The sequence below is a fragment of the Cucurbita maxima genome, unplaced genomic scaffold, assembly GCF_002738345.1.
Source record: "Cucurbita maxima cultivar Rimu unplaced genomic scaffold, Cmax_1.0 Cma_Scf00009, whole genome shotgun sequence".
Classification (NCBI taxonomy): Eukaryota; Viridiplantae; Streptophyta; class Magnoliopsida; order Cucurbitales; family Cucurbitaceae; genus Cucurbita; species Cucurbita maxima.
Genome location: NW_019272025.1, coordinates 5660094 through 5681937, shown reverse-complemented (window position 1 = coordinate 5681937; position 21844 = coordinate 5660094). Strand labels below are relative to the sequence as shown.

At 37.2% G+C, this 21844-nt stretch overlaps 4 protein-coding genes and 1 long non-coding RNA gene across 15 annotated transcripts; 2 read left to right on the top strand and 3 right to left on the bottom strand.

The window, feature by feature from the left end:
- Positions 1-80: 80 nt before the first annotated feature.
- Positions 81-3920, bottom strand: LOC111484411 (dr1-associated corepressor-like). 2 transcript variants are annotated; one of them, XM_023130976.1, is made up of 7 exons: positions 3785-3920; positions 3609-3673; positions 2024-2096; positions 1548-1641; positions 1110-1223; positions 957-1017; positions 81-807 (listed from the first exon to the last, which is right to left on the bottom strand). In XM_023130976.1, exons 2-7 carry the CDS (start codon positions 3639-3641, stop codon positions 340-342), a joined length of 843 nt encoding a protein of 280 aa, XP_022986744.1. In that variant the 5' UTR covers positions 3642-3673; positions 3785-3920; the 3' UTR covers positions 81-339. The 2 variants fall into 2 exon arrangements, with proteins under 2 accessions (XP_022986744.1, XP_022986743.1); XM_023130975.1 differs by having other exon boundaries at positions 3815-3920.
- Positions 3921-5020: 1100 nt separating this feature from the next.
- Positions 5021-9506, top strand: LOC111484574 (fasciclin-like arabinogalactan protein 17). The gene is made up of 3 exons (XM_023131219.1): positions 5021-6633; positions 8489-8595; positions 9176-9506. The coding sequence occupies exons 1-2, from the start codon at positions 5313-5315 to the stop codon at positions 8560-8562; spliced, it is 1395 nt and encodes a 464-aa protein (XP_022986987.1). The 5' UTR covers positions 5021-5312; the 3' UTR covers positions 8563-8595; positions 9176-9506.
- LOC111484577 (replication factor C subunit 1-like) lies at positions 9273-12415 on the bottom strand. Of its 7 annotated transcripts, none has more exons than XR_002718532.1 (6): positions 12283-12415; positions 11714-11839; positions 11042-11114; positions 10847-10939; positions 10195-10749; positions 9273-9420 (listed from the first exon to the last, which is right to left on the bottom strand). XR_002718532.1 is itself a non-coding variant. In XM_023131228.1 (6 exons), exons 2-6 carry the CDS (start codon positions 12141-12143, stop codon positions 10642-10644), a joined length of 414 nt encoding a protein of 137 aa, XP_022986996.1. In that variant the 5' UTR covers positions 12144-12200; positions 12283-12415; the 3' UTR covers positions 10047-10641. The 7 variants fall into 7 exon arrangements, 4 of the variants coding, with proteins under 4 accessions (XP_022986996.1, XP_022986995.1, XP_022986997.1 ...); XR_002718533.1 differs by lacking the exon at positions 9273-9420 and having other exon boundaries at positions 10047-10347; positions 10459-10749; XR_002718534.1 differs by lacking the exon at positions 9273-9420 and having other exon boundaries at positions 10047-10347; positions 10580-10749.
- An 87-nt stretch (positions 12416-12502) lies between these two features.
- LOC111484578 lies at positions 12503-14241 on the bottom strand. The gene is made up of 3 exons (XR_002718535.1): positions 14089-14241; positions 12705-13720; positions 12503-12635 (listed from the first exon to the last, which is right to left on the bottom strand). It is a non-coding gene; the product is annotated as an uncharacterized LOC111484578 (long non-coding RNA).
- A 1848-nt stretch (positions 14242-16089) lies between these two features.
- LOC111484576 (putative axial regulator YABBY 2) lies at positions 16090-19260 on the top strand. Of its 4 annotated transcripts, none has more exons than XM_023131224.1 (6): positions 16090-16268; positions 17195-17317; positions 17466-17613; positions 18386-18428; positions 18509-18625; positions 18666-18705. In XM_023131224.1, the coding sequence occupies exons 1-6, from the start codon at positions 16197-16199 to the stop codon at positions 18688-18690; spliced, it is 528 nt and encodes a 175-aa protein (XP_022986992.1). In that variant the 5' UTR covers positions 16090-16196; the 3' UTR covers positions 18691-18705. The 4 variants fall into 4 exon arrangements, with proteins under 4 accessions (XP_022986992.1, XP_022986989.1, XP_022986990.1 ...); XM_023131221.1 differs by having other exon boundaries at positions 16092-16268; positions 18380-18428; XM_023131222.1 differs by lacking the exon at positions 18666-18705 and adding an exon at positions 18885-19260 and having other exon boundaries at positions 16095-16268; positions 18380-18428; positions 18509-18584.
- Positions 19261-21844: the final 2584 nt, after the last annotated feature.

Below are 21844 nucleotides of genomic sequence, written 5' to 3'. Positions count from 1 at the left end.
CCTTGCAACTTAATATTTTTTAAAAAAATTATTTAAAGCTCTCTAAGAAATTATTTGAAGGTCCTTCTTACAAGCGTAAATGCACGTGGAAATGAAAAATTAAATTAAGTCAAACAAGTGATAGTCATTGGTGGGTGACTTTCCTTGCTGCTTTTCCAAGCATGCACACAACACTCGAGAAGAACCTACCAGACTTTGATTCCAGAAAAAGCTCTACAATCAACTCAACTATACATTTTCTTCTGGAACAACAACACTATCCTGCACCTACCTCAACTATTTCATTAGCGGCAAAAGAATCAAATTGCTCATCCATAGAAAAAGAGGATCATTATATAACTAACCTTCTTCGTCATAATCTTCCTCATCATCTATACTCTTATTCAAATTCGCTAGTTGAATTGGATCGATAACCATCTTTTCCATTTCAGCCACTGACCAACCAGGATACTCGTCGTGTTTCGAGTCAGTCGGGGGCTTTACTGGTGAACCTGTAGAAGCAGCCACTGGAATTGAAGTCAAGTCCCCATCTTCGTCCAAGTTTACGTTCAAGTCGAAGTTTCGGACTGATGGTTCTACAGCTTTGTCAATAGGAATATTATCGTTCTCCATTCGAGCTTCTGCTACACCGTTGTCTGCCACAGTTTTGTCGAGGTTGTCGCCAGGATGACTAGGAATTTCCAAATCTTCTTCAAAGTTATCAGAATGTATGGCTGTATCCTTCTCCGAATGCCTACTACTACGCCCACGACCTCTACCTCTGCCTCTACCCCTTCCTCGGCCACTAATGTTGTGACCAGCCTCTGTCTGCAACAGGGGTAAACCGCAATGAAATGAGCACAATCTCATAATTGCTATATGGGTTTTGTTTATCCAAAGTACAAGATACATGAATACGTGTTTTGTTTTTCTGAAGTACAACATACACGAATACGCGTTTTGAAAATAATTCTTACCGTCTTACTCCTTTTGGACTCTTCTTCACTATCATTACCACCATCTTCATCTTCAACTTTCCTGGACCAAAAAGAAAAAAACCACAAATACTTTCAAACATGAATACCTCGTATATCACTACACCCAACTAGAGAGACATTTATTTTCCAAACCTTCGTTTCAAAATACAACGGTCCTCCGCAGCATCAGAGGCACCTAAATCAGGGACCTTGCCAACAACATCCCTCAAGAAATCAAAAACATTAAACGTCTGTATGCATTGTTTTCTGTCAATTCAATGAATGTGTGAGAAATTAATGTGGTAGGCAACAGCAGAGGTAAAACTATAAAATTTAACTGTTTTTTCCTTCATGGCACTTACTTAGACTGAGACGAAATAAAAGAGGAAACTCATTTCATTTTTCTCAACAATAAGATTAGATCTATAGTTGGAGGCTGGAGCCTAGAGGCTTGAAAGAACCGTAAATGGCTTTCTATTGAACATCAATATAGCATAATCGAGAAGTGGTAAACTGATAGTTGATTTAAGTACATCCTATTTACAAAAAATGTCGGAATGTCCAAAATTCAATAATTAAGAGTTTACTAACAAGTGCAAAGAGTTCATTGTCTTAGCCCCCCTCTTCAGAGTAATCTCATATGTCCTGTCACATAAATCTTGTAAAAATAGTTCCAGAGCTTTTGCTGCAAAAACAACAGAATAATCAACATACTAGAGCACATTCTAGAAACAACATTTTGGAGAAGAAACAAAAACAACCCAGCCCCCAATTGTGTATGTTTATGATAGGAAGGGTAATTAGGGAGATTGAACTGCTTTCAATTAGTAGCTTGTCATGAAGAATATATGGGAGGAGATCGTGCAAAGACATCATTATCTTTTTGGGTAAGGACCAATCGTGAGAAGAGTTTTCAGCCCTCTCAAACGGCTTGATATCCTGTATGGTGATCTTCACCAATTTTCTTATTTCACATTTGAATATATTCTAGAATACCTAGCACAATCCTAAGCAAGTAACAATCTCCAACTAGGGAATTATCAAATTTTTTGGTAGTTGGTACATACAGACTAAAAGTGGGACTGCCATAGCAATCTTCCCTACGTCTTCATCAGCCTGCATGATCTTCTTAATCCGAGCCTGTAAATGTTACAGAATACTCAGGTTATCAATGCTATAGAGGGACGACCAGCAAGCAGTCGCTGAGATATAGACTAGACAACTATTTTGTTGATATATCAAAATTCAAATAAGACAGATAGTTCCAACTTCAACACAAAATCAAGAGACACCCTGAAGAACCATCACAAATCCACAGACAAGGATCATTCTGCATAAGGAACACAAGAAAACTCACTGGAGGCGACAGGAAAAATGAAAAGAAATTATTTGTATTATCTTTCATAATCAAAGATCACAACTAGGGTCAAATAGTTACAGAATAAAAATAACCATTAAGCTAATTCAAATGTGATAAAAGAAGACATCTGATTGTGGAGACCATAAATCAACTAATGTAATGGCGTGATGCTACATTGGCATGGAACCTGGTGTCTCACAAGGAGAGTGAAAAATAACCAAACAGATGCACAAGAATTCTTTCGGTAGTGCAAATCAAGCGTGTTCGTGTGTTATTTATTTTTCTGAGAAGAGATGTTAGGATTGGACCCTGATCCTTCCAGCAGGGTTCCCTGTCATTCCTATGTTCACATTTTATCTTTCCACCTACTTTGACGGCTGCTCTTGAGACTTCAGTTGTTTTTTTTTTTTTTTTTTCCTTTTATGGAAAGCTAAAATTCCAAATATGATTAAGGTCTTTGCGTGGCAGGTTTTACTTGGGAGAGTTAATTTCTTGGATCATGTTCAAAGATATTTCCATTCATTTGCTCCTGTAATGGTGCATTCTCTGCAGGAGGCAGGAGTTTCTGAATCCTTCACTACGGGATTGTCTGTTCACGAACTGCCTTTAGGATCTTTACGAGGCACTCAATAACAAGTTTTGTCACTTGTTCAAAAAATTGTTCAAACATCTTGTCAAGTTAAGGGTTATTTGAAAAAACAACGATTTCAAAGATTCTGAAAAGATAAATGAATAAGCAAATAACACCATAAAGTCAAGCTGTAAAACCTATATGGTACATCTTCCATAGGCATAATTCCTCCAACAAACTATGCCCGTTTTGCAACAGATTTTATGGAGAAATTTCATATTCAAGTTGTTCTCCGTGTTCATTACCTTCAATAAAACTATTTCTCAAAGCAACAAACGCATTAAAGCGACGCCACTGTACATATTTTGACTACTGGAACAGTGCGTAGAGTAAAATGTTTTAGTGGCATCATCTTTAGGAGGAAAAAAAAAAGAAAAAATAAACAAAACTGCTTCCATCACATATGAGACATGATGACCTAATTAACACTTCATCCTCAACAAGAGAACATACAATAACATGTCGGAACAAAAAGTCGAAATCCCAACCCCACCATGGCCGAAAATGGAAACTGTTGCTACCATACATTTCGACGGCCCAATTATAAAGATAATACACAAACAGTGGCACTCAAGACAAATAATCAAATCAGTATGAGATAAATAGCGCGAAAAAATAAAAAGAAAGACAGTCGGAAAAAGCAACAGAAAAGAGAGCTCACAGCTGGAAAACGGGTATCGAGCTTCTTCTTCATGATGTTGAAGAACTTCAAGAACCAAAACGCCACTGGAAGATAGGAAAGAACAAGAAAGGAACACAGAAATGAGTAGAATACGAGGAAGGTTAGTGGAACCCTATAAACCACGAAGAAGGAGAAGAAGGAGAAGAAAAAGAAACCCTAGCCTCGGAAACAAAGAAACACGACACCTTAGCGAGAGACGCACGGCAGCGCCACAGCCAGAAGCTCTGAGGTTGAAACAGGGAAGCAAAGCGAAAACTGACGAGGGAAAAAACACACAATTTTTGTGCTTCGAGCGGGTAAATTTTTCCATTTCCTATAATATGAATAAATAAAGCTTTAAATCTTTTTTAAGTTTAATTTTAATTTTATTATATTTGGGTGTCACCACTCTCCCAACCATATTATCTATTCTATTTAATTTCGCAGGCCTCTATATCTATATCTATATCTATATCTATATCTATATCTATATATATATATATTTTTTTTTTATTTTTTTTTTTTATATAAATGGGTCAGTCCGACTCTCGATCTCTTGTACATCTCTAGATGTATTATTCTCTTCTCTTAATATTGATGGGAATAAATAAATTGAAATGAGTTGTAATCAGAAATTGTGTTAAGAGTGAGCATGGCAAAAATTTGATAGTCTAACTAAACAATATATATATATATATATTTTTTAGTTTGGATACTAAAAATAAGAGCGACAACAAAATTCGAACCAATAAGAAGGCATGACACGAGCCTATTAAAACTTTTCCTTCTTTAATTCGAAATTGAGAGAGATATGAACTTGAAACTCGTAAATCTATTTAACACGAAAATGTTAAAAATTTTATTAGACAATAAAAGAATGTTTGAGTGAGTTGACGTTAAAAGCGATTCTTATCACAGAGAATTATATAGCTATCAAATATGGCATTTATTGCATCATTAAAAAAATTAAAAATGATTGGATATAAAATTGAGCGTATAAAAAAATATAATAAATTAAATATTTATAAACCATTATTTAAGATATAATTCAAACGTATTCTATTTAAACCTTGTTTGGTTATGATTTTATTTTTTTATTTATATTTGTTTTATCTCAATTTTCATATTAGAGTTTTATATTTCTTAAAAAATAAAACATTTATCTTATTGGCACATTTATCTTTTGTATGATTTTAGTGTACAGTGAATAAATAAAAATTTATAAAATAATTAAGATAAAGATTTAACAGTTAAATTTAACTCTGAAGGTTAATTAACCTTTGAGTAAGAGCGGGTCAAAATGGTTGGTAGAAGTCAACCAAGTTGTACGCAAGGAGGAGAGAGGAAAGGAGTCAAAACACCCGCCAATAGAAAAAGTTCTTCCCTCCAGCTGCCTTGTTGCCCGCTTTGATAACATGCCACGTGAACCTTCCACGATCTGCTGCTGCCGATTTTACTGCTTCCACGCGACTCAACCAATCCAAGAGAGCCACGTGTAAAATTGTCAATCAACTCGGAGTTAATGGAACAGTTGCATTAAATAAAAGGGACAAAATAGTAAATAAGAAAGAAACAAACACGAACCATCACAACTTTTAGCTCACGTACAGCTTCACAATTCACACACAGTCTCTCTCTCCTCTTTCTTTTTCTCTCTTCTAAAGTTTCCACCGGCGCCTGAGTTCACCGTATTATCCGGCCTCCATGGATTCCCCCATCCATGGCGCCTTGAAGCTCTTATTTACGGTATTTTGTATGGTATCTGTGGTTGTTGTGGCGGTTGCATCGCCGGAAAGTTCCGCTTCTAGATCGTCGTCTCCGGCCATGTCCGGCCAGATCAACTCGAATTCCATCCTCGTTGCTCTACTGGATTCTCATTATACGGAGCTGGCGGAATTAGTTGAGAAGGCTATGCTATTGCAGACCCTAGAAGATGCCGTCGGCAACCACAATATCACCATTTTCGCCCCTAAAAATGAAGCTCTGGAGCGCGATCTAGACCCTGAGTTCAAGCGGTTCCTTCTTGAGCCGGGGAACTTGAAGTCGCTCCAGACCTTGTTGATGTTCCATGTGATTCCGACTCGGATCGGATCGAACGATTGGCCGGCTCATTCCAAGTCCGCACGGCAATCCACGCTTTCCAAGCATGTTCTTCATCTTGCCGGCCATCATTCCGGGGAGAAGACCGTCGATCTCGCCAATGTGGTTCATCCGGATGCTATTACCCGACCAGACGGCGTGATTCACGGGATTGAACGTTTGCTAATCCCTCAGTCCGTGCAGGACGATTTCAATCGCAGGCGAAATCTTCAGGTTATAAGCGCCGTGAAACCGGAGGGAGCGCCTGAAGTAGATCCGAGAACTCACCGTCTAAAGAAACCGGCTCCACCTGCCGAAGCCGGTTCCCCGCCTGCTCTCCCTATATACGACGCGTTGGCTCCAGGACCTAGTTTGGCTCCGGCTCCGGCGCCAGGACCTGGCGGAGCTCATCGCCACTTCAACGGCGAGAGGCAAGTCAAGGATTTCATCCAAACTCTGCTACACTACGGTGGATACAATGAAATGGCGGACATTCTGGTTAACCTAACATCGCTAGCGACTGAAATGGGGCGACTGGTATCAGAGGGTTATGTGCTCACTGTTCTGGCTCCAAACGATGAAGCCATGGCTAAACTAACTACAGACCAGCTAAGCGAGCCAGGGGCACCGGAGCAGATTATGTACTATCATTTAATACCCGAGTATCAGACGGAGGAAAGTATGTACAACGCTGTTAGGAGGTTCGGGAAGGTGCGATACGACACCTTGAGGTTGCCGCATAAAGTGGCAGCTCAAGAGGCCGATGGGTCAGTCAAGTTCGGCAATGGAGATGGATCGGCGTACTTGTTTGATCCTGATATTTACACGGATGGACGGATCTCGGTGCAGGGCATTGACGGGGTATTATTCCCGCCGGAGGAGGTTGAGGCCAAGGACGCACCAAAGGCAGTTCAACCCACCAAGGTCGTGGCCAAGCCTCGCAGAGGTAACGATTTTGTTAAATTTTAAGTGCACTTTTTCCACATTATTTTGATTAATTCCTCTGATTGGTATAAGTTAACGCATGATTGATGTATGTAGAGCATTCAATTCTAGAAAACCTTTATTCAAAATCATCGATGCCAATTAAGATCATATCCTCGTGATTTCACTTATCGAGAAGAAACCACTATTGTCATACCATTCTATTAGACGTTTTCATTCCAAACATCGAAGAATGAGCTGATTGTAACCCCTCCGCTAATTGAATAGAATCGATTAGTTACACATATAGGTGCGTGTGTTAGACTAGATTGGGTGGAGTCTTGATGTGCACTAAAAGTTACTCTCTGCGGTTGCTTCAAAGCATTGTCTCGTCGATTACAAGGAGGTGAAAATGAAACGTGGGGGGTTTCTAGAAACGTCTCCATGGGGATGCTTACCTTTGCAGAGAGGAGGGATTAACAAGATTTTGACATATGACTGTCTTGTTAGGGTTGTTGTGTATGGCCATTCAGGAATCAAATGATAATCTGGAGCAGGGTGGAGAGGTAGTTTCAAAGTTCAGGACAGTTAAGATTTCTATAGCCCAAGAATTCGGCCAGTGTGAAGTGAGATCATATATCTTTAAGGATGTTAAAAAATGGCTAAATCTTGCCAGTCAATATAGTTGAAAATGTATCGTAAATTTTGGTATAGCCAATTGATTTCCTAGGAACTTTCACTAAAACTTAAATATCTTCTTGCTACAGACTCAAACAGCCCAAATCCTCCGGTTTGTATGCTGGACTGTACCTTCTGTTCTTGTAATAACCCAAATCTACCGTCGGTAGATATTGTCCTTTTTGCGTCAGTCTCATGATTTTAAAATGCGTCTATTTGAAAGAGGTTTCCACACGTCAGTCTCATGATTTTAAAATGCGTCTATTTGAAAGAGGTTTCCACACTATATAAGGAATGTTTTCGTTGTCTTCTCCAACCATGTGTCTATTAGGGAGAGGTTTTCACACCTTACAAGGAATGTTTCGTTCTCCTTTTCAACCGATGTGGGATCTCACAGTCCATTCCATTGGGAGCCCAACATCCTTGTGGACATACTACTCGGTGTTTGGCTTTGATATCATTTGTAACATCTCAAACCCACTGCTGACAGATATTATTTGTTTTAGTCCGTTACGTATTACTGTTAGCCTCACAATTTTAAAATCCGTCCGTTAGGTAGAGGAATGTTTTAGTTCCATAATTTTATCTATCCACCAAAGAAAGAGGAAGCAATTGCCCGAAGTTAGGATTTCATTATGCACTAGCCCCCTTGGGAGGTAGATCTAGATTTAGTAGAATTTCTTTGTCTGTTTGCTGCAATAAAATTTAAGGTAAATATATGTTTTTTTTTTTTTTTTCCCTATTCTTTCAGTGTAGTCCCTTTTGTTATATTAGGTTTCAGTTTAGTCTATTTAGTCTATTGCATATCTTCATTTTTATTTATACATTTTCAATGTTACAGTGGGGTAATGACAAGCTTTCATGGAAAGATACTTAAGTGAATTGACATAAACTTACAGGAAAAGTTCAGTCACTTATGAGAAATAAAAGTCGACCAACCTCTTAGAAATTTTGAAGAACAATAAACATCCCCCAGTTTTTTTTTTTTTTTTTTTTTTTTTCCTAATGGCGCCAATTTAACATTTACCCTGGACAGGGCATAAATTAAAACATGAGGGATGAAATTGAAGCTTTTTAATGCAGTACTTGGCCCAAAATTTGATATTCGTGCACAAGATTGGGTCACCTTTCCTGAATTGATTTTGTTAATTTAATACTACTGGATAGTCCGCTTGAACTAAAAATTTCCAAAATTGCAGGGAAACTACTGGAAGTCACTTGCCGGATGTTGAGAACTTTTGGACAGGATTCTTCTTTCACAGCTTGTCACTGAAGCTTGTGATGGTTGATTAAAGCAAAGAAAAAGGTTTGGATTTCCTCTCCTGTCTTTCTTATCGTTGTTATTATTCTCCATCGATTTGGGTCAGAATACATATAGGTTTAGGTTAATGCACGCTCACAGGATCTAAGAATTGTTTCCCAACTCAGTATAGGAAAATAGTTACACGTCAGATTATTAGTTCTTATGGATATTATATTGCAGTACCTCAACTATCCAATGCTTTATTTTTACGTCCTCAAGCCTCACGTAAAAAATAAAAATAAAACATTTTAATTATTCCGGTTACTTTTTGATCAATCATCGAATACAAATTTAAATACATATTGGAATTTTCAGAGGTTTTAAGAGACCATTGATAGTGTGAGAGGCTGTCGAGTTTGTCTTTAGCGACCCCTATTAGATTATCTTTTTAATGTAAAATTATAAAACTAAATCATATTATTTAGAAGTTTATATATTAATTGGAATAAGTATGAAAGTTAATGAAATCCAGGCAATTCCAAAGTTTAGGACAAGGTTTAGGGCTTCCAATGGAAAAATTGCACGAATTCACACCATATTACTGTTAAGATTGTAGATAAGAAATTTACATCTGTTGATGCAGATGGTATCATACACAGAGGAGGATCTGTAAGGAGGGACAACTCGACTTTGGTGGGCTGCTGGTAGGAGAAAAGGTCGTGGAGTATTTTTTTTTTTTTTTTTTTTTTTTTAAATTCAATGTTTTGGAGTACATAATACAAATCTATTTTGTATACCTTATTCATTGTCCGTGGTGGAAATGGAATCTGTAAGTTGAGTCTGGCCAAAATGTATGGGCGGGTAAACTTGCATGCTTCTAATCTGCCCCTGTCAATAATTTGAAATAAAATGTAATGTGGAGTACGAAAAGAAAAATTCTCTGTAATTTCAGTTTTATCAAGTCTCAATAAACCGAAATTTCATTTGTTTTTATTTCACCAATGAAAATTTATCTCGTCTGTATTGTTGAGTTCCAATTGCTAAATGAGGCTAAGTGGATGGAACGGCAATAACTACTTTTTGATCATGATGTGTTCTCTTAAGTGTAAAAGATTATACATCTTTCAGGTAAACAGAAGGTGGCCCGTATGGCAGAACATTTCTTAGTCTAACCACCGACAAAAAGGACAGCCTATATGCACTTAATATTGTTGCAAGAACACTCCATGAAGGATTCTTAGAGGCTGTAGGACTTGATGTTTGGAGATACTTTCCTCCATCTAAAGGCTCAACTAGATTCTGTCTCTAAAAACTGGCCGAGTAGTTGGCTAACATTCTTGAAGATTAGTGAAGGTGGGCTATGAACAATAATGTATGTGTAAAGAGCAGAGCGCCTCTAATATTCCCGTTATAAAAATGGTAATAATAACTTCTTCGAAAACCAGTCTTGCTCTTTGGGTGACTCAACACACCAAATGGCAAAGACTTGGTCTCAGTTCTATTGCTAGCCAAAATGGTTGATATAAAACATGTTTCTGTTATACGTCAAAATGGCCTATGTAACATGTAGCATATACAAGGTTATGTATTCCTCTAGCAGTTCAAACACATATATCAGCAAAATAATGCATGCATGGGGCGTAAAGAACATGATAACCTTACCAGAAGTTCTAGAAGCGTTTTATTTCATTTTCTCCTCCATGTGGCAGATCCTGAACCTCGCCCACCTTTCTTCTTAGAATCCTGGGAACTACCGCCTCTTCCTCTGCCACCGAATTTCTTGGCGCTTGAATTTTCCACGCCTTTCAATTCCAACTGCACTTGCATTCCAAACAAAATAGCAAATATAAAGTCCAATAGCAAGGACTTCACATTCCAATTGCAGTTTCTTATTCAAGCTTTGAAGGTCCAGTCGCAACTTCTCACCGTTTGTGGAGTCTTCTATAATTGCAACAAGGAATAATTGGCAACTAGAGAAGCAGGACTTGCCCAGCAAGCGCAACTCACTCACTAACCGCTGACCTCGAAAAGACAAATCAAATCTTACCAGCACCCTTGTTGTGCAAAGAGTTCTAGAATCGCTGCAATTCGCTTCTTTGGGGCTTTTTTTCACTGCAGGAACTGTATCCCCATACGTGTCTTGCTTACTTCTTTGTATGCCTTTGTTAGAGCAGCTTTCACAGCAGGGGGCACGCCATCCAATGGATTCTTACGAGCCTGTGATTAGGAGAATCGTCTGTAAGAAAACTATGCTAAAAAATGGTAGTTAGTATAGCAGCCATGATATCACTAAAAAAACTGTAGATGTCGATACCTGAAATTTTGACAACTCAAGAACAGTATCAAAATCCTCCTGATTGATTGAATATAGACTCATAAACTCAACAACCATTTTAACTGCTTCATTCTGGCAATCATATCATTGGAAAAAATTATTAAGTAAACCACAGTGCCTCGAAGAATTTACCATTCGTATAACAAAAATCAGACGATTTAAATATAGTCTAACCTCAGGCAGCTTGCGCAGTGGCTCAGTCAACCTCTTTAGAAAAAAAGTAAGGTTCTCAGCTTGTAGGTGTTCCCTGTATAATTTTATATACATGTATTATAGCTTGCAACTAATGACACACACATCCATGTGAAAAGAGTGTGGTTAAGCAGCTTACACGTGTATTCGGGACACAAAATTTTAACAAGTTTTCAAATATGAACATGGACAAACCAGCTTAGATTTCAGAACATGCAAGAAGGCATATATTTGGGAATAATCTTAAGATGAAGAAGAACCCATAATGTAGAAAAACTTTTATAATGATAGGGGGATCTAGTGGGATGGGCCTCTCTCTCCTTTGCTTGAATTGAAAGCTTTTCTCCTGACCATTAGGATGATAGCAGAATCTGGAAACATTAAAAATCTAGTCTATCTTATGAAAAAGTCTAAATGAACTACTAAGCCATTGGAAATGTAGATCTTTTTAATAAAAAATAGAAGGAAACAATATGTTCGAAGAAAAAGAAAGGCAAACTCCTAAGAGCAAAGGTATTCAGAAAAAAAAAAAGGGCAAACAACTTGAAGATATTTAATTCAGAAGGTTAAACTTTTCAACAGTAGGAATATCCATTCAGGAAGTATAACATGCTACAACAATGGAAAAAACAAATACAGCACATTACAAATTACCTCCATGAACAGGACTCGCGAGAAGCAAGAATGTGAACATGAAAGTCCTCCAAAAGCCTCATATGTTTTCCAAATGTTGAATTTTTTCCCCAGCCATGCACCAAATCTATTAAAATTACACTCTCCCTGCATGTACAAAACATAGTGAAGAGCTAATGATGACTAAAATAGGGGGCGCGAATGCATTATCCAAAATAAAGTATTTCTGCTCACAGGTAGAGGATTGTAATGCATACCAAATACATTAAAATAGTTTAATGATTCGCTCCTGCTATAATAAAAAATTACAAGAAAAACTCTATTAGCCAAATTCAACCACCTCTCTAAGAATAGCTATTTTTTCGTTCCTCTAAACGTATAATAATTACTCAATTTTCTAACTCATAAATAATTTAAACAAAATAAGATTTCAAAACCTTAAAACTTGCATGTACAGAATTTCATCACCTGCTCCAGCGTTTCTCTTTGCCCATGCAATAATCAAGCTCTATCACATAAAGATCAATAATGAATAGTAACGGTAGTTAAGAAAAGCATCGGATGCTCAGAGGTGAAGTCCTGAAACTTACGGTATTACACAAGAAGCAATAGAACTACTCTTGAGAGAGTTGCTACTGTCGATGCCTTTGAATTTGTACATTGATTATATCCCCATCTGCAATAGAATCAGCTGCACAGTCAATTAAATCCATCCGTTTGACCCCATTGAACACTTTTTTGTAAAATGAACACTTTTTTCTAATTGAAGAAGTTTAGTATAACTCCTTTGCATCGAGGCTCCTTTCTACCTTTTTTTGTAAAATTTCATAAGACCAATGAGTCAAGCCTCCTGAAATCCCTGCATCTACAAAATGTCATCTCAACAAGACATCCCATTCTCAGCTTCCATTCCAGCAGTTACCATAAGAATCTCCAGGCATGCCTAAAAAATAAAGAATGCTGGTTATTATCTGATACTCTTTCGAGAATCTAGCACGGAAACAATTCTCACCCTAATACGAGAAAGCCACTTTCGTCCAACTTTCTTGTTAAAGTAAGTTGTTGAAGTAACCAAATAACTTCAGATTTGGTGTCTCCTGCTCGGTAACAAGACTCCGCATCTAACTTTCCATCATGAGGTCTTTTGTCGCCAATATTCATCCTCCCTCATCAACACCTCTAACATTTTAACGTCAAGCTGCTTTTACTCGAACATATCTAGCTGCTTTTACTCGTTCTGAAGTGCATCCTTTCTATTTACGAACCAGAATACCAAGAGTTTTTCTATTCTGAGTTTATCTTTCTTGCAGGATCAAGCCAAAAACTAGAGACAATTAATTAACATCAAGATTATGTGCTTTTTATGACACCTCATCAGAAATGAAGTCAAGACCAGGTATTAAATATAGCTCCATTTTCCTTCAGAAACACCAGATACACCAAGTCATACAAGAACTATGGTTCCAGAAACAGACATCAATAATCCATCCACATAACAAGGAGTTTTTATAGAATAAAGGACCAGCGAAATACGCAGATAGAGAAACTGGAGATGAATCAAGAATATAATGATACTTGGAACATGCCATCTATACTGCTAAGAAGAGTAGGGTCAGAAGACACACTGTTTTTCCGGACTGTAGAGTTCAGTTGAAGCAGATTTCTCAAAATTGCTTGGAGCAGGTTTTGCATGCTTTGACGCATTGCCGCTGTCTTTATCGTGTGCTTTCATGAACCACTTTCTAATATCCGCCTGTTTATCACATCATAATTTAAATAGTTAAGAAGACCGAAACAAGCATTATCAAGTCTGAGATGCGCAAACGCAAATCTCGATAAAAACCAAACTCAAAAGAACACCAGTCGAAGAGAAAAATATGTAAACGACTTCCTCCATTATGACTATTAAGGAAAGAATACGAGTGCCACAGCAATATCAGTTGAACTGAAAACTCTAACTAACCATTATAGAGTGCACAGAAGGCAAGAAACGCCACTCTGCTGTCAAGTTCACCGATCAACCGAGCTCTGAAAGAAAGTTCGTCAAAATCATAATCATTAATTCTTGATGAGGAATGTATTAGACGTACATCGTATCCCAAAGATCGCAATCAAGTTACTCTAGTACGCTATAGTCGTCACGAAATTAGCAAGGTGATAAAACATTCGTCCATAAATGAGGAACAGTGAACTCGATATTTTCGCTTATTTCCACAACCGGTTCGCAACCGGATGGAAACAATAGACCGTGAGAGAAGTTTCCACCGCTCGTTTCGGTAATATGGAGAAGATCGAATCGGCATGGCAGTTTTTCACCGAATGAAAGCGATTAAAGAAACTAAAATGATGAAAATCAGATTCCGGTGAGTGATAAGACATAAAGAAGTCGGATATACCTCTCGGTTCATCTTCGATCACCGTCGACCTCCGTGCCTTGGAAGCGAGAAGGAGATCGCAATGGCTCGAGTATTCTGGCGGGTAAAAGCCGAGTGTCGTATAAAAGCATGATGCCACGTCATTTCTTTTCATTTTTTAAATTAACTTTTCTCTAAGGTTTGTATTGGGTTCATTTTGGTCTTTTCAGGTCACATTTTCCGTAAAAATATTAATAAAAAACTGATGTGACATATATATTTTTATTTATTTTGATGTGACATTTTTGTAAAAAAATATAAATTTATAAAAGAATATAAAATGTGAAAATTGGCGTCAGCATAAAGAGTTGCATTACATGATTAGGAGACGACATGTCGGTTAAGCACCGAAAGTGTTTTCGAGAGATTTGATGCATGCACAAACGACAACTAGACGAGGCTCTATTGGTTGGGACGATGATTTATTACCTGAAAATTAAAATTTAAATAAGAAAAAAATAAATAAAATTATAATTGAGGGGGGAGTTGAGTTATTGGGAAACAGCTCAGAATGCGGTGAGTTTATACGACAAAAAGGGGAAGGGGAGGAAGATGTGTAGATGGATGGCGACCTTAGGTCAAACCAACGTCTCCGATGAGACAAGATGTGATTAGTGATCAAAAGGTTGAAACCATTCCTTTTGCTTCCTTCCATCATTTATGCATATTTTTCACAAAATTGTAACTTTTGTGGGGTACCATTTTTTGTAACCAATAATATTTAAGATCTTTTTTTTAAATAATATTTAGTAGAGAAGGCGTGAGATTCCGCGTTTGGTCCAAGAGGGTAACAAGGTGTGAGATTCTACTAATGATGTGAAAACCTCTCATTAGTCGATGTGTTCCAAAACCATGAAATTGACGACCATACGTAATGGTCCAAAACGGATAATATATGTGTGAGATCTCACATCGTCTGTAGAGAGAAACAAAACATTTCTTATAAGAGCATGGAAACCTCTCCCTAATAGACGCGTTTTAAAACCATGAGGTTGACTACGATGCGTAACCGGCCAAAACAAACAATATTTGTTAAAAATGGACTTGGGCTATTACGTATGGAATTAGAGTCAAACACTAGGCGGTGTGCCAGCAACGACGCTGGTCCCCAATGTGGTGGATGGTAAGATCCCACATCGGTTGGAGAGGGAAACAAAACATTTCTTATAAGGGCATGGAAACCTCTCTCTAGTAGACGCGTTTTAAGACCATGAGGCTAACGATGATGCATAACAGGTCAAAACAGACAATATCTGTTAAAAGTGGACTTGGGCTATTACGTATAGAATCATAGCCAAACACAATGACGTTGGCCCCCATGGCGCTGGTTTGTAAGATCCCACATCGGTTGGAGAGGGAAACAAAACATTTCTTATAAGGGCATAGAAACCTCTCCTTAGTAGACGTGTTTGTTTTAAAACCGTGAGGTTAACGGCAATACGTAACGGGCCAAAACAGACAATATCTGCAAAAAGTTGACTTGAGCTATTACATATGGAATCAGAGTCAAACACTAAGATCATACGTCGATTAGAGAGGGGAACAAACGTATGTTATGTTGGTATCACTTTTTAGGGTGAGGTTAAAGAATAGTTTTGGAAGGTTTGTCCGAGGAGCCACGAGGCGCGCGCGCGCACAGAGAGAGGCAGGCGATGGTAAACAACATTGGAGAATTAATACGTCGCCCACTTCCTCCGCTACAGAAAGGCAAGCCAAAGAGGCGAAGATGGTGAAGAGAAAACGCTTGATGGCAGAGACCTCATTCCCATCCACTCAATCCTTCAATCATAGCGCACCCCACCCCACCCCACTTCCTCTCTCTCTCTCTCTCTCTCTCTCTCTCTGGATCAGAGTCGTCCCATCCTCATCTTAATACCCCTCATTCCATTTCCTTCTCTCTACAAAAGCATCTTTCTCTCTTCCTTACCATTTCTTTTCTCTTTTCCCCTTTCTTCTTCTTCTTCTCATTCATCTGTTTCTCATCCAAATATAAATAAAAAAAAATGAGATCTTTAGTTTCTTAAATTTTGTTAAAAAGGGTGTGTTTTTGATTCAGCCTTTATATATATATATATACTCGCGAAGAAGAAATGTCACTGGAGATGATGGCAGCAGAACGTGTTTGTTATGTTCACTGCAACTTCTGCAATACCATTTTAGCGGTACAAAACCTTCACCTTTCTATATATATATGTTTGTGTTTTATGACTGTGTACAGTACTTTCGTTTTCAGCTGAAAAGACCACCCAGTTTTTTTTTTTTTCACTTTAATTGTTCAGACTGTTGGAGGAGGAAAAAAGTGTTTATTTATGTATATATATATGAAACTAAATCATGGGTTTTGTTCTTTTTACTGTTGGAATCTTGAACATGGTTACAAATTGTGAGATCTTTTGTTATTTCTCCATAAATCTGCCTAAAAAACTGTTTTTGGAGCATATTTTATGAGAATTCCCATCCGGGTTTCTTACTAAACCCTCAGATTTGTGCAAATTTTGCTTCCAAAATCCAAGAACATGAAGTGAAGACGTTGAAGGTGTGAAGTGGATCCAATATTAGTAGCTAGGGTTCTTGAATTTTTGTTGACTGTTCTTTAAATTAGGTCTTTGGTAACAGTAATTTATTACATCCCAGATCCTTCTCTCTTTTTTTATTAATATTTTAATCAGTTGAATTAGGTTTAGATCCGATCGAAGCATTCTTGCAAGCTTCAATTCAATTTTCTCGAAAGATCAAAAGCTTTTTTTTCTCTTTACCTAATTTTCCTGAAACCGATGCGAAGAAAAGAGGTGTTTGGAGAGTGAAGCAACCCAACCCCGAAATGGTTCGAGTCTCGACTCTATGGTTTTCGTTCCAGTCACGTCGTTTTCTCATCGATCTAAATTTTCCATCTTTTATCGTCTTGTTTGCGGTGGTGTCAGATCGGAAGTCAGTAAGAAACCACCATGGAAAAGGATGTTTGAAGAGAGAGAGAGAGAGAGAGAATTCATGAAAAAAAAAAAAAAAAAAAAGACCAAAGTTGTGTTTTGTTTAAGGTCTTTCAGGTTTGGTTAATGTATGAATTAATGTTAAGTGTTCTGTCGGACAGGTAAGTGTTCCATGCAACAACATGTTCACACTGGTAACTGTGAGATGCGGCCATTGCTCAAATCTGCTGTCTGTAAACATGGGAGCTTCTGTTCAAGTTCTTCCTCCTCAAGATTCCCAACCGGTAAAATATATACATGAACGGTTAGATGAACACGACTCGTCACAATAGTAATATGGGATGAAACATTTTTATCGTCCAACAAACATATTATTATTTATTTATTTATTTATTTAATTAAAGAGATATTTTGTTTGTTTATGTGTGTTAGGGTAATAAACAGCAGCAGGTGAGTGGTGGGGATTGGAGCAAGGACAGAGGCTCTTCTTCTTCTTCCTCTTCTTCCTCTTCAAAATGCACTAAAATTGCCTCTCTTGATTCTGCTGAACGTGACCAACACAGAATCCCTCCTATTCGCCGTCAGTTTTCTCTCTATTATTTATTTATTTATTGTTTAATTTCATTATGAATGTTTTTTTTTAATAATTAAATACGAACAAAAAAAAACTAAAATTTGATATTGATTATGATTTGATTAAATTTTCAGAGAGGTAGATTGGGATATTAATTTTGCAACAGTTCACTTTTATGCTCACGTTTTTTGTTTTCTTTTTAATTTAAAGATCACACGTCCTTACCAACAAGACATTATGTGAAAGCCTCTTCCTAACAAACATATTTTAAAACAGATAATATTTGCTAACGGTGAGCTTGAACAATTATGTTCTTGATCTTTTTTTTTTTGTTACTTTTGCTTGGCCAAATGTTCGTCTCTAGACTTTGATAAGGTTGGTATAGGTAAGAACTACGATGGTTAAATGAAATTAATAGTGTGGTTTAATTGGATGAGGTGTTAGATGCATACGGACGTGGACCCATCTAGGATGGTGACCATACATGCATAATAGAATTCGACCCATCAATATCATGGGCCATTCTTTGTATGCATGTATGTTAATTTGGTACGTATGTATGTATGTGTGTATATATATATATATGATATGTATGGGTTATTTTGGTTATTAAAACCATAGCCATATTCTGAATAAATAGCCTTTCACTCATTTGTCATGTCATTGATTCCTCTGCTCCTTTGCACTTTTTTCATTCCTATTTAATCTCGTCTCTTAATACGTTTATTAATCATGTTTAATAGTATAATATAATGGGTTTGGATGTTGGCAGCACCAGAGAAGAAACAGCGTGTTCCTTCAGCATATAATAGGTTCATCAAGTAAGTTGATGGCTTAATTAGTTTGGGATTAGTGGTCTTAATTAACCTTAATTAATGGGTTTAAGTGTTTTGTTTTGTAGAGAGGAAATCCAAAGGATTAAGGCTAACAATCCCGACATTAGCCATAGAGAAGCCTTTAGCACTGCCGCTAAAAATGTAAGTTCTCGAACCTCTTGCTCTTGCACGAAACTAAGATCGAGTTTTAGGTAAAAAGCGTAAAAATTAAAATGTAAAACTCGAAAGTTTAAAGCTTTTGGGATAAATATAGAAAGGTCTTTGATTAGACGTACGTGACGATACGGGAAGAGTCGTAATCTAGATGAACATGACTAATTCTAGTTTTAGACGTAAATTTTTTTATCTTTTTTAAGGAAATATAATTACTGGTTGATTAAGGATTAAAGTGGGTAATTAAATGATTAATCCATGTAATTAGTGGGTGGTTTGATTTTGCAGTGGGCACATTATCCTCACATCCGCTGTGGGCAGAAGGTGGATGGAAACAAGCAAACAAAATAAGCTTGAATTTGACCAGAGATCATCAGTCCATCCAATTATCCAATGGGGTTCTGCCACCTGTTAATTCTAGAGATGATGATGACGTGTCAATAGATTAAATACTAAATAAAACATCTTCTTTTTTTTTTTTTTTTTTTTTATTTTTAATTAATGTGTATTAATTTAGATTCTATTATTTCCAACAAAAATTGAGGTTGACGACGTCCTCTTGCCCTGACCCTATAGGAAAATAAATTACTTTGATAACCTCACCCCCCTCTCCCATGTCCTTTAAATACGTGTGATGTAATAACAAGTGAGATTAATGTTATTAAATTACTATGTCCTAAAATTGACTTTTGAGATGATAATTGACATAGTCCAAGTCATCACTAGCAGATATTGTTTGTTTTAGCTCATTTTAAAACGTGTCTACTATGAAGAGGGTCTAACCCTATTTCGACCAGTGCACTGCGTACCTGTGTGGAAACCTCACATCGGTTCCACTGCGTACTGTAAAGAGAGTCTAGTCCTATTTCGATGACTAGCTCTAGATTGTGAGATCCCACATCGGTTCGCAAGGGAAACAAAGCATACTTGTGTGGAAAACCTCCTGTGAAACGTTGGGTTTGGGCGGTTACAGTAATTAATGTCATATCTACTAAATTATACTGGGATTAAAGCAAAACTCATCGTTTGTCATTTTCGTAACACGATTTGAAGCGAGACGTAGATGAACGGGCGAGGCATGGAGGAAGAAGGTTGTATGGGAAGGACCACTCTAGCATTGAAAAAAGTATATAGAAGATGATGAGTTTATTGAGAGAAGAGCACTTTAATTTGAGTGTGAATTTGGAAGGTTATATATAAATCTAAGGCTGCCCATGATGGATATTGATCGTCGCAGTATTTTGCCAGAATTCACAGCCACCAGAGAGAGAGAGAGTACTGTGTGTTGTGGGTGTCAGTGTTACAGACGCCAAATTCATTGATTTTATGTAACGAAATTCAATAATATCGATGTTAGAGAATCGGAAGGGAAAAACAATGGATTTTGTTGGCACACAAAAGACATACAGAAAGATATGAATAAAGGCATTACGTTGGGGTTAGAAGCAACAGCCTTTTGGAACCCAATGCCTATGCCTATGTCAACCATATATATATATATATATATATATATATTTTTACATCTTTAATTTCTTCACCATCGCTCAATTTAGAACATGTTTTGCTTCGAACGATTCTAAGAACATATCGATGGAGTTATTGAGATTTGAATTAAAATATGCACATGGGTACATGTACGAACCCTACTTTTAATAATTGTGAACCGATGGTGGCGCAACTAGTTGTTTACACCGAACACTTTAGTTGTTCCAAAGGAATCTCACCCATAGAATAAATTAGAGCTAACTTTTGGATTTGTGGAAACTCTCTCTAACAACACATTTTTAAATTTGTGAGACTAACTGCTATACGTAACGGGCCAAAATGACAGTGTTAATTATAAATTATAAATTATAAAGGTAAATTAGGGTTTCTCGAACCCTTTTGGAAGTTGATCCAAACACAAAGGTTGTTTAAACCCTAAAGGCAGTTTTGAGAGGGGGAGGAGGATGTAGAATGGATGGGAGTGAGAGAGTGAAGAGATGAGTAAGAAGTGTGTTGATAAGAGATGTGCTGTATTCCATTGCAGAAGAAAGTATAGGCGAGAGATATAAGGGAGTGATGAGTGGGGGCCTCTATTATGTACGAAGCTGCCTCCATCAACTTAAAGGGTGGAATATGGTTGGCCTTTCAATCAAACTCAGATTCCCACAACCACCAATCACATAAATTGCAAACTAAACCTACTTTAGGGTGATAACAGTAAACGAGAGATACATGAATGACCCTACAATATAACTGTATGAAAGAGATCTCGTGGATATGCAAGTTCTTTTTTACTAACTCGATTATAACATGTTAAAATGATTGGAGTGTGAGATCCCACATGGTTAAAGAAGAGAACGAAACATTTCTTATAAAATTGTGGAAACTTCTTACTAAGAGACTTGTTTTAAAGTTGTTAGGTTAACGGTGATAAAGGAGACCTTTCGATCGTTACTTAAGGAACCATGGCTGTTAGTTTGGTTGTGATTGTGTAGATCCATTAGATTGTTTAGGGGAAAGTGGTTGCAAGGAGCGGAACATTAGTCGAAATAACCGATGTTTCGGAAGCCCATTAGGAGTAAAAGCAAAGATGTTCTTCGAAAACAACCGATTCTCCAAAAATCACTAATACTTGAACTACTCTTTATTTTACGTAGGAAAATACAAAGTTTCTAGAATTAGAAATCAATATGGTTAGGTGAACTGTTATAAAAATAATGTTGTTATTATAATGTTAAGGAGGAGTCGGGGAGGGTGGAGAAAGTGAAGAAGAGAGAATCTGAAACGTCAAATCATGAAGTTGTTGGGAGATTTGGAGGCATGTGGAGGGCTTCATGAATGGGTCTTGTCCGAAAGATAGACGGATGGATTTTAGCTTACATTATATAATATAATAAATATATAATATATAATATATAATCTCACAAACACACTACATTTTATTGCAAATGTCTGTGTCGACATGTCGTGTCACTTCTTCATGTCTCTCTTTTAAACAGTCTTTCAACTCTCCTCTCTCTCTACTAAAGCAAGAAAGAGACCATTCAATTAAAACCCTCCTTTTTCATTTCCTCAAATTCCTCTCTCTCTCCCTCTCTCTAAAACCCATACACACACACACATATATATATATATATTCTTATGCTACGTAACATACTGTTCTTCAATGATCACCCACTCCTCATCATTTCTTCTTTACTGTAAACTTATGTGTGAATTAACTTGAATTAAAGGGGTTGTTGTTTTTTTTTTTACCTCTATTT

Bases quoted from the DNA above. Each gene is read 5' to 3' on its own strand.
- LOC111484411 (XM_023130976.1), bottom strand. From the start codon at position 3,641: ATGAAGAAGAAGCTCGATACCCGTTTTCCAGCT. The intron at 1,642-2,023 runs GTATGTACCAAC...TTGTTTTTGCAG, and splicing joins GGCAGTCCCACTTTTAGTCT to CAAAAGCTCTGGAACTATTT. The intron at 1,224-1,547 runs GTTAGTAAACTC...TTGAATTGACAG, and splicing joins ACAATGAACTCTTTGCACTT to AAAACAATGCATACAGACGT.
- LOC111484574 (XM_023131219.1), top strand. From the start codon at position 5,313: ATGGATTCCCCCATCCATGGCGCCTTGAAGCTCTTATTTACGGTATTT. The intron at 6,634-8,488 runs GTAACGATTTTG...CCAAAATTGCAG, and splicing joins CGTGGCCAAGCCTCGCAGAG to GGAAACTACTGGAAGTCACT.
- LOC111484577 (XM_023131226.1), bottom strand. From the start codon at position 12,353: ATGTACAAATTCAAAGGCATCGACAGTAGCAACTCTCTCAAGAGTAGT. The intron at 11,840-12,282 runs GTAAGTTTCAGG...TTGTACATGCAG, and splicing joins ATTGCTTCTTGTGTAATACC to GGAGAGTGTAATTTTAATAG. The intron at 11,115-11,713 runs GTAATTTGTAAT...AAAATTATACAG, and splicing joins CGCGAGTCCTGTTCATGGAG to GGAACACCTACAAGCTGAGA.
- LOC111484576 (XM_023131221.1), top strand. From the start codon at position 16,197: ATGTCACTGGAGATGATGGCAGCAGAACGTGTTTGTTATGTTCACTGC. The intron at 17,318-17,465 runs GTAAAATATATA...TATGTGTGTTAG, and splicing joins CTCCTCAAGATTCCCAACCG to GGTAATAAACAGCAGCAGGT. The intron at 18,429-18,508 runs GTAAGTTGATGG...TTTGTTTTGTAG, and splicing joins GCATATAATAGGTTCATCAA to AGAGGAAATCCAAAGGATTA.